This window comes from Chenopodium album, chromosome 13 (assembly GCF_948465745.1).
Source record: "Chenopodium album chromosome 13, dcCheAlbu1.1, whole genome shotgun sequence".
Classification (NCBI taxonomy): Eukaryota; Viridiplantae; Streptophyta; class Magnoliopsida; order Caryophyllales; family Amaranthaceae; genus Chenopodium; species Chenopodium album.
The window spans coordinates 4,037,274-4,050,178 of NC_137846.1; the positions used below are offsets into that span (position 1 = coordinate 4,037,274).

The 12,905-nt window shown below is 34.2% G+C and overlaps 2 protein-coding genes across 3 annotated transcripts; both read left to right on the forward strand.

Moving 5' to 3' along the window:
* Positions 1–223: 223 nt before the first annotated feature.
* On the forward strand, positions 224–3,253 carry LOC145574306 (putative UDP-arabinopyranose mutase 5). Of its 2 annotated transcripts, XM_081632060.1 has the most exons (3): positions 224–578; positions 1,640–1,773; positions 1,982–3,253. In XM_081632060.1, exons 1-3 carry the CDS (start codon positions 462–464, stop codon positions 3,021–3,023), a joined length of 1,293 nt encoding a protein of 430 aa, XP_081488186.1. In that variant the 5' UTR covers positions 224–461; the 3' UTR covers positions 3,024–3,253. The 2 variants fall into 2 exon arrangements, with proteins under 2 accessions (XP_081488186.1, XP_081488185.1); XM_081632059.1 differs by lacking the exon at positions 224–578 and having other exon boundaries at positions 1,640–1,769; positions 1,862–3,253.
* A 6,580-nt stretch (positions 3,254–9,833) lies between these two features.
* Positions 9,834–12,836, forward strand: LOC145576015 (uncharacterized). Its single transcript, XM_081633799.1, has 4 exons — positions 9,834–9,950; positions 10,506–10,626; positions 10,795–11,009; positions 12,415–12,836. The coding sequence occupies exons 2-4, from the start codon at positions 10,537–10,539 to the stop codon at positions 12,725–12,727; spliced, it is 618 nt and encodes a 205-aa protein (XP_081489925.1). The 5' UTR covers positions 9,834–9,950; positions 10,506–10,536; the 3' UTR covers positions 12,728–12,836.
* Positions 12,837–12,905: the final 69 nt, after the last annotated feature.

Consider the following 12,905-nt stretch of genomic DNA (forward strand, 5'->3'; position numbering starts at 1 on the left):
CTCTCTCATGTCCTTAATATGTATGTCTAAATTAAACGTGTCAACTACGTAGAAATATAGGAAGTAAAACCCAAAATTGATACAGTATGGAGTATGTTATTAAAAAATAAATCCAATTGGCCAAAAAAAATCCAATAACAATAAAATAATTAAAATGTCGGTGAGATAATAATAAGAAAAAAAAAAAAAATATCCTTGGCGATTGACGAGAGAGAGAGACATCAGACATGAGTCAGAGATGATGATCTTAAAGAATGGAATGAAGGAGCGCGTCAATCACGGCACACCTTCATTTTCAATTTCAATTTCCAGATCTCCTCTTCTCCCTAACTTTCCATTTTCTCTCTCTTCCCTCCTATCTTCCACGCCATAGGAGAGAGAAATCCTTAATTTTATTTTTTGAAAAATTAAAAAATAAGAAAGGTGTGTAACGATAAAAGAGGGGGTTATAAGTTACATGAATGACAATAACTCCGCCATCTTTGCTCTCCCTCACAATCGACTCTGCTCTTCTCCATCTCTCTTCTTTTTCTGATCTTTCTCATATTCCTGATCACATTCTTATCGATCTTTTTCGGGTTTGTCTTCTTTCTCTCTCCTTTTCTTCTTCGATTTCTGTTTCTGATTTATTGAATGATTAATGTTTTGGATTAGGTTTTTTTTTTTTGCTTTTGTTTGTGTTTATTAGGTTTGATTTTTGATTTGTTATGTTTTTGAACTTGTTTGATTTTGATTTGTTGATATGTTTGTAAGTTTGCTGGAATTGGATTTATTGTTTACTGGTTTGTTTTGATTATTTGATGTTTTGGTTGAATGTGGTTGATGAAGACATAAATTAATTGATTTCTAAGCTATTAGGGTTAATGTAGCACAAATGTATGCTTCGTTTGTTTAATTTAATATCGTATTGGATATTTGATTGTTGCTTTTTTTAAAGTAATTGTGTTTAATTTTTAGCTCTTGAATTGATTAAGACCTAAATTAAATAATTTCTAGGCTAATTGGGGTTAATGTTAGGTTACTGTGGTTGTGGACTTGTGGTTGTCGCAGTATGACTATGTATGTATTTGTATTGGTGACTTGGATGGTTCCGGGCGGCGGTGTATGTTTTATTGAGTATACTCAGATAAGGTATCCTCTTCCAATTATAGATTATTTTAGGGTGTTAGGCTTGTAGTTTTGGAGAAAGGTTCGAACTTAGAAGTGGTGGTTTTTTTTTAAGTGACTTTGGGGTTATCTGATTGTATTGGTATTGTGAATGGTTGTGCTGGTTTGTGTTTTATGGTGGTATTACCTCAAATTGGAATATTCGATGTTTGTGGTGGCTGGAATCTACAAATTGTAGATTGGCTTCCGGTTGTTGTGTTGTTTAATGAAGTTTAATCTGATGAGATATAGAGGTTGAAACAGGATCCCTCATTAATTATGGGTTATGGCATACATGTGCTATAATTCACTAATTTATAATTGTCATTTGGGCTTCAAAAAGTTATTATATAATCACCCCTGCTAGTATGATGTGTGAAGTTCTACTTGATCTAGCTGTATAACTGATTACCGTATTTGTTTGGCTTGGTAAATCTTCTATGGTTTAGACGTTTAAATAGCCGTAATTTTTACAAGATTTTGTGTTTGGCAGCGAACATTGAAAGCTGGAAAATTGAATGAGAGGATTCTTAATTTGTTCATAGCTTCTGGTGACGACAAACTTCTTTCCTTTATCAAGGAGCTCAACATCAGGCCAGTGTATACTCCAGTTCTTCCCACCCGTAAGTCCTGCTCTTGGCCTCTTGTTGATTCATTGTATTGTATCATAGGTTGAATGTGTTTTATTCTGATAGATACCATTTTTTGCTTTCAGCGTGTGGCGGATACATCTTATGATCTTTGATATCCATAGTTAATTGTTGGTGGACTATAATTGTGCTTTTGTAATACTCCATACTTTGTTCAAACACCCAAAAATGGCAACTCAGTTCAGCATTAAGGATGATGATGTAGATATTGTGATTGGTGCTCTACAGTCTGATCTCACGTCTTTTATGAATGCATGGAAACCCATATTCTCTCGGTTTCACTTGATTATAGTCAAAGATCCTGAACTGAAGGAAGATCTGAAGATTCCAGATGGATTTGATGTCAAGATATATACAAAAGCAGACATGGACAAGACTGCTGGAGCGTCATTGACTTCCCAGCTTTTCTCTGGCTATTCATGTCGCTACTTTGGCTATCTTGTCTCCAATAAGAAATATGTTATCTCGATTGATGATGATTGCATCCCAGCCAAGGATGATAAAGGATTCCAAGTGGATGCTGTTGCCCAGCATCTTTTTAACCTTGCAGTCCCTGCCACCCCTCTCTTCTTCAATACACTTTATGACCCATTTTGCAAGGGAGCTGACTTTGTTCGTGGATACCCATTTAGTATGCGAGAAGGGGTGCCTTGTGCTCTCTCGTGTGGCCTCTGGCTCAATTTAGCAGACTTGGATGCTCCAACACAAGCCCTCAAGCCTGAGCAGAGGAACACTAGATATGTGGATGCTGTTCTTACTGTTCCTGCAAAGGCATTGATGCCGCTTAGTGGAATCAACATAGGGTTCAACCGTGAGTTGCTGGGTCCTGCTTTGTTCCCCGGTTTGAAGCTGACAAAGGAAGGAAAGTTAAGATGGGAAACCATGGAAGATGTTTTCTCTGGTATGTGTGTTAAGGTTGTGTGTGACCACTTGAAGTTTGGGGTGAAAACTGGTCTGCCTTATGTCTGGAGAGAAGAAAGGGGTGATGCAGTTCAGAGCTTAAAGAAAGATTGGGAGGGTATGAAGCTGATGGAGGATGCAGTTCCTTTCTTCGAGTCTATCAAATTGCCTGCTGAAGCAGTTAAAGCTGAGGATTGTATATTGGAGGTAGCAAAACTGGTCAAGGAAAGGTTTGCCGCTGAAAAGAATTCTGTATTTATTCAAGCTGCTGATGCCATGACCGAGTGGGTTAAGCTATGGAAGAAGGTTGTACCAGCCTGCAATTAGATATTTGGAAGGGCAGATGACGTAGAATTCATTGTTAATTAAGTCATATACAGTAGTAAATGGGAACCTGAATTGGCGATGTTTTACTTGCTAAGGTAGCTGTGCTTGTTCACTTACAGCCTTGTTTTCAAAATCGTGTTGATTACAGATATTTCCGTACTATGTTAATTGTTGATTAGGGATATTGCCCGTTGTTGGAATATAACTTCTGTGACTTATTTACATGATTACTTTAGTCATCTATCTAATTCCTTGGCTTAAAAACCTACAAAATTTCTTCTTGTTGTCCAACCCAATTTCTGTCCTGGGTGTGAGATCTGCATTCTACATCTGTATTTAAAATTTAGACTGATCTTGTGTCTTAGGGAAGAAATTTTGAATTTTGCTGCATTGGTGATTATTATTGCTTTTCTAGTTCTTGATGTGCAATAATTATACCGCGACAGTTGAGTGGTGTACTGGTATTATCACTCATTCACTCTCAAATGCTCAAGATCTAGGATTGAACACTGTTTAAATTAGTGCTCCATTTTGAGAATCAACATCAAAATTAGCCTCCTTAAATTGATGTTGAACATTAGCTTCTTTGATTAACAGCAAAATTTTGTCTAGTTTGTTGCCTCAAGCTCTAGTGGCAAGTTTCCTTAGCTTCTTCCTCACCCATGAGGATGCATTTTTGGAATCTGATTAAGGAAATATATTAGCAATGAGTTTGGCTTAGATTCGTACTCAATATTACATAAGAAATTCATGCTAAAAGACATTAACCATGCGTGTTTGTCACCTACCTATAATTTACTCCGTATTGAATTTGAGACAATTTTTCTTATGCGTACAAGTAAAATTGGACCTCTGTAAGAAGAACTCTTTTTTTAGACATGCGTGAACAATTAATAATTACATTTTTTAAGGAGCAAAATCCCTTTAGACAAAAGTAACACGGGAAAGAATATTACTCATAGTTTAGTTGCATCTGCTGAATAATTTTAAAAAGCACGTACTAATCTATAATACTGAAAAACGCAGATTTAAAAGCTCAATTATGTCCAAGTTGTTTGTCCCACAAATTTGAATGAGTGCCACGTACGGACATACTTGATAACAAATCAATAGCTGCTAGATTTTAAAAGAATATAACCCACAAAATCTACCTTAGTTGTGTAGCATTTTCTTAACCCTAGTAATGATGATTTAAATATAAATGCATTTTTTTTTTTTTTTTTTTTTTTTTTTAATTTTTTTTTTTTACATTTGCTTATAGAAAGGAAACCTAATTAATAAATGACATTAAAATATTTGTAGCTCCAGTTGCAAGGTCGAAATTATCGTTGTATGTGGATACTGCACCATTTAACATTTTTGCTAAGATTAGATTCCTAATGTGTGAGCATATATGTACTATTCTGAGAATCGGGAAGCCTAGTCATTAAATCCATAGATTTTTTTTTTTCATAATCAATCCACTGAATACCTTGTAGTCTTGTAGACAAGCTAATGCCTCAGCGCAATCGACATGACGTGATGTACGTATACTACTTTATGTAAATAAACTTTTTCATTATGTATAACCCGTTTAATTATCTAGTTTTACACTCTTACATCAATTAGAGGCTTTCCATCAATTTTAAGTGTCCAAAAATGTTTCACAATTGAATGTAGATGACTTTTATCATTTTAATCAGAAGGAAAAAATATTATCCAATTTGGGTTTGTAAAATTTATTGAATGGAGAAGTATATATAGCCAAATGAAAAAGAAGAATAGATGTGTACCAAAATATTTTGTTGTCACCCTAAAAAAAAACATTTTTTTTTTCTCACAAATTTCTAAGCCAAGACTTTCCCGTCAAATCCTCCCAACTATAGCACTCCTAAACAATTTCTATGCCTACCAATTGTCATGCATGGTTATTTTCTTCCCCTCTTATTTCTATAAAATACCAAACACATTAACAAGAAGTTGTCTTCCACATTTATCAACAAGTTAAAATTTAAGCAAGTTTGAATAATTGAATTCAAAACACAACACAAATATGACTAGCCAATCTTTCTCTTTTGTTGCTAGAGGCACATCTACTCTTAAGGTTTTTCAGACAGTTACTCGAAAATACATTCACTCTGTAAGTCATTTGTAGATTAGCAGGATAATTAAATTTGTTCCCTTCATTTACACTAAAATAATGAAATATTTCGTAACATGTAACTTTTCCAATTTGATAAGTTATTAAATTAAATGTGATTTCATAATTAATACATGCAGCCTTTAATTCTTTTGAATTAAATATGTACTTGGCTTTGATCATTTGAAGGGATCAAGCTCGACCACTCAAGATGCAGCAAGCGCAGCCAAACGAGGTCTCAATGAGGCTATGAGGACCTGCGAAAACCTGAAAGATCAGGCCGCCTCCACCACAGAAAATGTATGTCGTACTACCAATAATAAGTAAATTTCATACCTCATGCATGCATGTTAGAGATTTTACATACATCAAACCTAAGAAATTTTATTTTGTGCTAGTATAATTAATTTGACAAGGTACATTGTGATGTAAACTTAGATTGCTGATAGTACAAAGGAATCAGCACACGGCGTGGCAAATAAAGCAAAACAAGCAGCGGAAGGAGCATGGGAATCAGCTAAGGAAACAGCCCAAAAGTCTAAAGAAGATGTGTTTAGCAAGACTGATGAAGCCAAGGAAACCGTCAAAGAGACCGCCAAACGTAGCATGAACACCAAGAACAACTCTTAAAGGACTAATAATTTAGGGGATGACAATATATATAGTTTATGTCATAATATTGAATTAATTGATGTTGAATCTCTTTACTAGCTAGGTTTTTATCAAATTGATCATATATAACTTGAATAATTTGTTTTGTTTAATTTCAATTCCTTAGGTCATCTTCTATGGCTAGCTAAGCGCCTAAGCTGACTAGCTTGCTGTACATAGTATATGAGGTTAAATCTTCTCATTTTAACATTTTTAAATGAGCAAAAAAATATTAAATGAGCAGAAATACTCACGAGTACGTGCATTTTGCATCTGAATGTATATAAATCTTTATATAGTGAAACTTCTATACTTTATTGTTTATTTATATTTTTTTTATTAGTATTATATTTAGACCTTTTATATAATGGTATGATGGTTTAATACCGATCCTTCATTTTTAATTTTAATTTATCATTTGAGATACTATTTTCCTAAATGATACTCCTAATAAATTTTAACATTATTGTAATGTTTATATATATATTCAAATTAAAAAATTATTACTCCACAATGTCCTGATCTAATTCGAAATGACCAAATTTAAGTTCAATTACAAAATCAGAAGAGATCCAAGGCTCACCTGACTCGAAAAGTCAATAACCATCTAATCCAAAATGAATATGACTTGATAATGGTCACATTTAACGATCCAAAATCTGAAACCAGTTTGAGCCACCAAAGAACCATTGAATCAGCATGATGAAAATCGGATTATTCCAATTAATTTGACCTAAACCTAATTTAAATATATAATAAACTCTAACTCAGGAAAAAAAAAATAAATAAATAAAAAATCGGCCTCCCACGATACAAACAACCCCGATCTATATCTTTATAATTGATCAATTCTTTAAAATGACCAATTAGGGAATTAGCTTCCACCGACATTTTAATAATATGGATATACTTCAATTCGTACATGTAATTTAATTTAACCCATTTCTTATTTACAAATACCTATATATATAACCAATCGTTAACAGTTAACAATCAAATGTTTCAAAAAAACATACGTACCCTAAACTCACATTTTTACTACAAACAACATAAATCGATCTTTCCTAGAGATTGATTACTTAGTAAATTCATCATTTCATTTTCATTTCTTTAACAGAAATTCTTCATTTTTAGTCAGTTGTTGTTTGTTAAAGTCTACTACCATGGAGAAACAAACAAGCGCAAGTAGTTCACCAAAACTTCATCCTGCTACTTCTTCTTCTTCTTCCTCTTCCTCTTCTTCTAAGAATGAAGATGATGAAGTAGTTATTGATCATCCTGAGCTTCGTCATCTCCCAATCAAGAAACGTCGTAAACGCTATCTCCAACAACAACAACAACAAGAAGAAGCTGTGCAAGAAGATGAAAAGAAAGAAAATCAAGAAGAAGCCGATGATTGCGAACCAAAAATTGGGCAATGGGGAGCGGCAAGAAGACGACGTAGTAACCTGACACGGACCGTACGAGAACGATCTCCGGATCCTCCAATGGAGAGAAATGTGCAGCAACGCCAACGTGGTAGAAAACCCAAAAATCAAGTAGCTAAGAGATATATATACGACTAACGTAAGGCCGCGTTAATTCAATACATTCGTAAAATCGTAAGTTTGTATATTGTATGTAGTGTGATACATATCAAGATTCTCATGGATTTGATGAGTAAAAATCGATTGTAATTTTTGTTAAATGTTGTTTTAGTTTAGTTCAAATCGATCTCGATCTTGCTAGTATGTACGTGATGTACAAGTATATTGTAGATTAGCACGTAGTGCAGACGCAGTAGTGGTGAATAGTATAGTCTGTTAGCTGTTGCATTGTTGTTTTAATGCGAGTTAATAGTGTGTAATTTTGTAAGTAAGTAGTATGTAATAGTGTGTCATTTCATTTGGAGATTGACTTATATTGTTGTTATATAATCAATTAAAATTTCGTTTTCATCTTTCTTTCCTTGATTTTCATTTCATGTGCATATATATATCGATAATGTACATGTTTGAAATAATCTTGGTACATTCATGTAATCATGTATGTATGTGTTTGTGTTATGACATGGTCCAAACAGCCGCCCAAACCGCCCTTATATAGAAGATGACCGGATAGCGCGGTTGGGGTGGATCGTAGGTCGGAGTCCTCGGAGATAAGAGCTCAAGGGCTGTATGGGATTGAATCTCAGAGATGCTACTCTGTAGATTACCATATATATATATATATTTTGTTGTCCTTCGCTTTATTTTTATCAAGAGTTTACTAAGTATAAATGTTATAGTTTAATGAAAGATGGAGCCATGCATAAATGTATTTATCAGTGTAACACTGTAACATCGTTATGGAATGGTTTGATTTTGTGTTATCAGTTATCAGCTTATGTTTTTAACCTGTTATTTATTGATTTATGAAACGAGGTTTTTAACCTGTCGTTTCTCACAATGAGTAATGGGGGCTCCCTCATATGTAAACTTTTTCTCATCACAAATTGTTAATTAAATTTGTTCATGCATGCTAAGCTTAACATTTTTAATTGTTAGTTGATTCAATTAAAAGTAGTAGTAGTAATATAATAGGTTGATTTAACCCGAATTGAATTTCCATTTAAAATAAACCCAATCTTGAAATAATGAAGACCCAAGGTTTCAACGAATTATTTCGATCAATAGTTTCTATCCTAGCAAATTGATTAGGCCACTTATATTATTTGAGACATGAAATGTGCACATACAAGAATAGTAAGAAAAAAAATATAGAAAACTCAACCATGAAATATATTAAACCCAACCTTAAAAGTATGAAGACCCAAGGTTTCAACGAAGTATAAAGTATTTCTATTCTATCCATCAAAATTTGATTCTCTGCACATACAAAAATAGTAAGAAAAAATATGGAAAACTCATTATTATATTCAATCATGTGTGTCTTAATGCAATCATGATTCTCCATAAATACAAAAAATAATTAATTTAGCTAGCAATAAATGATAAATAATTAGCAAGGGGGTGGTATCTGAATTTTACTACTCGTATTCAAAGTACATGGTTTCCAATAAATTCTCTCATAATATCTATCTGATTCATCTAGGGGCTTTCCTTTGAGACAGTTTGAGAAAGGAGTAGTCGTTGTCTATAATGAATTGATTGGCTTTCACAAGAGCCATGAGAATTAAATTCGAAGGAAAAGGTTTTGGGAGTTTGAATTTAGATGGGGCAACAAAGGAGCCTCTAGGTTTGTCATCAAGGGCAGGGTGCAGTGGTGCAACGATATGAGATCACCCTTCAATTCTTTGCGAATAATAGTTGTAACTTGTAAGTTGCATTACTTTTAAAACACAATTCAAGTAACAACTCTTGTTAAAGGTCTAAAATTAGTATGAGAGTTACCAATTGGTAACGAGCTAATATAATGATCCAACCCTATAATTTAGCATGCATGTGCTCTAATTATTGAGTATATTTCAAGTTTTTCATGATAAGTGATGAGTTTAATTTGTTCATTTGACCAGGCTAATAATCTATTATCACTTACCGGAATAGTAATTAGTGATCAAGGTATATTATTTGAAAGGAAATGCGGTTCACATTTTACAGGGAAAGGAATTTGTGTTCCACTAATTTACGCAAAACCATGAAACTGGATTATTCTCTTAACAACATTAACTAGGGTTGTGATTGTGCCAACTTTATCCACCTTATGCATTATATACTTCATTTTTTTGGTATTTAGAGAGCCACAAGGGCGGGGGTGAGAATCAATCCCAGAATCTCCTGGAATCGGGAGGGAAGCTCTAACCACTTGAGCTATCCCTCACTCTCTGCATTATATACTTAATTACTTATGGTTAATTTCTTTATTTTTCCTACTCGGTATGATTTTGTTTTTTTTTTTCTTATTAAAAAGATGATTTGGAAGGATTAAAAAGAAGTCAACGGGTGGATTATAATAAGAAAATCTTGATCATACAGTAGGGTATATTCCGTAAACAGAAACAAAATAAGCATATGATTATTACTTGAATTAGTTAATATACTTAGTATATTCAAAGAAATGGACCCACTTACAGTTACGATATTGGCGCTGTTTTCATCTCTCTCTCCTCTATTTATATCACCTTATCGCAAAACTTGATCCCAAAATTCATCGTAATCCTAGTTCCATCTTCAGTACAGGTAATGTGATTGTGAATTTCAGTCGTTTCGATTCAATTTTTCTTTGCTTAAATTGTTGTTTGATTGTAATATTTCTGGTGAATTATTCAATTTTGTGCTTAATTTATATATTGATTAATGTCTCTTGTTAGGGTTTCTAACTATCGTGTTCCAATTTAGAAATGTAATCGACAATTTGTTTGGAATTTTTCATTTATTGTAGATGAATTGACGAGTGTCATCGGAATTTTTTGAATTTCCTATGTTTTGTTTTGAAATTATGATATAATTGTAGGGTTAAATAGAAATCGGTTGACCATTTGCTGATGAATTTACTCATTTCTGATTTTATGTTAAAATTTTACACTAGTAGTTTTGAGATTAGCTTCCATTTCGTTGTGATTCTTTTGAATTGCCTATAGATCACCTCTGTTACTGATGTCAATTCTGATCTATAATTGATTTGATTCAACTGAATAGCTTGCGATTCAATGATCGAATTGCAGTTACCTACTGGAGTTTAAACACTCAATTTAACAAACCTAGAATCACCTTTTTAAAAATGCTTTTCCGCAGGTTAAGGTCAGGGGTATCTTTGGTTGCAAAGATGGCGTTTACCATGAAACAGATGGCTCTCATTACTTCTTTTTTTGGTGCCTTCTCCTTCATATGCGGTGTTATTGCTGAAAACAAGAAGGTATGTCGGTTTTTTACGGAGTATTACTCATCACTGACATTGCAGTTATCTGATTTTATTTTGTTTTGAATCACGTGCTGTTAGCCCTCCGGGTTTTGTGGTTTAACTTTACAATTGAGTGCTTTTAAATTTTAGCACGAGTCTATATTTTTTTTGCTTTTTGTGCAGCCTTCAGCAGGAACACCAATTCCTGGGAAGGGTGTGGTTATCTGCAAGTATCCCTCTGATCCAACAGTTGTTCTCGGTTATATATCGTTTGCTGCACTGATAGTATCTACTGTTATTGGGCACATGTCGATATTTTACCCATATAATAAGAGGGCTATTCCATCTGGCGCCCTCTTCCGTAGCAAAACCATGTTCGTCTTTTTTAACATCGCGTGGTATGTTTTCCTCTCTTGCTTTGTTTCATCAAGACCACTAGTTTTATTTTTGTGCTTATGAGGGTCATGGTTATTGGAGTTTTGGTAATTTCACCGTACAGAATATAGTATATTCCTTATTTGATGTCAATATATAATGCCTTCTCCTGCGTGAAATTAAATTTTATGAATTGTTGATTGGCGTTTCAGCTCAGAAGCAAGCATGTTTCTGTTGAATGTAATTTTGGTTTATTATTGAATTTCTCTGCTGATTTATTAAGCAGGATGGTTAGATAGCCATTTTAGTGTCTTATTTAGAAGAATAGATTTTCTTCATGAAGGAGAAAATTAGTATGCCATTTTCATGGGCCTTTAAAACTAGAGGTCTTTCTACTTTTCCAAGAAGACACAACAGGTACATCAAGTGGTTTTAACACATGTAATCTGCCACAATTAAACTAATCTGACATGGACAAATTCAGAAGTTGAGAGCCTTCCATGAGAGCCTCAAACAAGACTTTTTTTTTCTTCTTTTCTATACTGGTAACTTTCATGAGAGCCTTTGCCTCTGCCGGCAGAGGTGAGGAGAGCAAAATCAGTTGCCTTGCCTTACCCTATACCTTTTATGCAGTTTCATCTCACTAACTTGCCTTTACAAGCTCTTGGCAAACATTGTTTTGTATTTTCTTTAACTCTTGCTAAAATTAAATAATTATCTATCTGTCAAGTGCCTCAGTTGAGGATGAAGCTATTTCATCGTGTTTTGGCCTCACAAGTCTGTCTTCTGGCTCATTACTTCAATTCTGTTAATTAAATTATTCTCAAGTACTCCCATAGAGATCTGTGAAGGTCTGAATTTATTGCTAAGTATACAGTCATTCCTCACAGTCTATGTACACTGCCGCGTTTGAGCTAATTTATACTTTATCTGTCTGGAATTTGCATTTCGCATTTACACATTATTTGGTCAGTAATATTTGAGGAGGGAAAGGGAGGGGAGGAAAAATGGCGGAAGAGATAGGAAGGTTAAGGGAGGGAAAGAATAAGCTTCCCCTAGTTCTACTCCCTTTACTTTCCCGTAGTCTTATCTTTATATGGGAAAATGTATCCTTCACTTTCTTTCATATCTTTTTATCCAAACATAGTTTTAGCTTTACATAATTGCGCTTAGTGGAGTTTCAGTTGTGTACTTGTGTGTAGAATATACGAATGTTGTTTATATTTCAACCTGCTGACAGTGAGTACTATTTTCATTGCCATTTTAGAAATTTTGATTAGGCTAACAATTTTAACAGTGATTATGTGTTTTTAATGCCTACAATAGTCTGTCATCTGAACGGCAAATGTTGATTCATGGCAGTTTTAGAGATAACATGGATTGGTTTTAAATTTTTTTTTCTATTTTTTTTATTTGGCTTTTAAATAGGGTAACTGCTGGGTTAGCTGCCGCATTGCTCCTGTGGCCAACAATTACTGAGCAATTCCATTTAAGCCGTACTGTACATCACAACCCTGACTATGCCTGTCCTACTGCTAAGACCGGGGTCCTTGGTGGTGGTGCCTTTGTGTCCCTTGACTCATGCCTCTTTTGGTTGATATGCCTCATGCTGGCTAACAATGCTCGAAGTGATTACTTTGAGGAGGTTGAAGATTCTCAAAAGGGGGGGAGCGCCCAAGTTATTAATCTTGACATCAACCCTATTGGTCCAGAGGCCTTGAAGCATACCAACGTAGCATAGTAGCGTATTATATGTGAATGGAACTCTTTGGTTACAATCCTTTTAGAAGAACTTGATTTGGCAAAATCATGAAATAAATATATTGTTGCTAGATTGTGGACACATCATTGTTTTTTCTTGTATATAGGTTTACGCGACTTTGTATCGCTCTTTCACAAGAAGAGAAAATTCTATTGGT

Excerpts from the sequence above, each read along its gene's own strand:
- LOC145576015 (XM_081633799.1), top strand. The coding sequence starts at position 10,537 with ATGGCGTTTACCATGAAACAGATGGCTCTCATTACTTCTTTTTTTGGT. Across the intron at positions 10,627-10,794 it reads TTATTGCTGAAAACAAGAAG|CCTTCAGCAGGAACACCAAT; the intron begins GTATGTCGGTTT and ends CTTTTTGTGCAG. Across the intron at positions 11,010-12,414 it reads GTCTTTTTTAACATCGCGTG|GGTAACTGCTGGGTTAGCTG; the intron begins GTATGTTTTCCT and ends GCTTTTAAATAG.
- LOC145574306 (XM_081632060.1), top strand. The coding sequence starts at position 462 with ATGACAATAACTCCGCCATCTTTGCTCTCCCTCACAATCGACTCTGCT. Across the intron at positions 579-1,639 it reads TTCTTATCGATCTTTTTCGG|CGAACATTGAAAGCTGGAAA; the intron begins GTTTGTCTTCTT and ends TGTGTTTGGCAG. Across the intron at positions 1,774-1,981 it reads CCAGTTCTTCCCACCCGTAA|CATTAAGGATGATGATGTAG; the intron begins GTCCTGCTCTTG and ends AACTCAGTTCAG.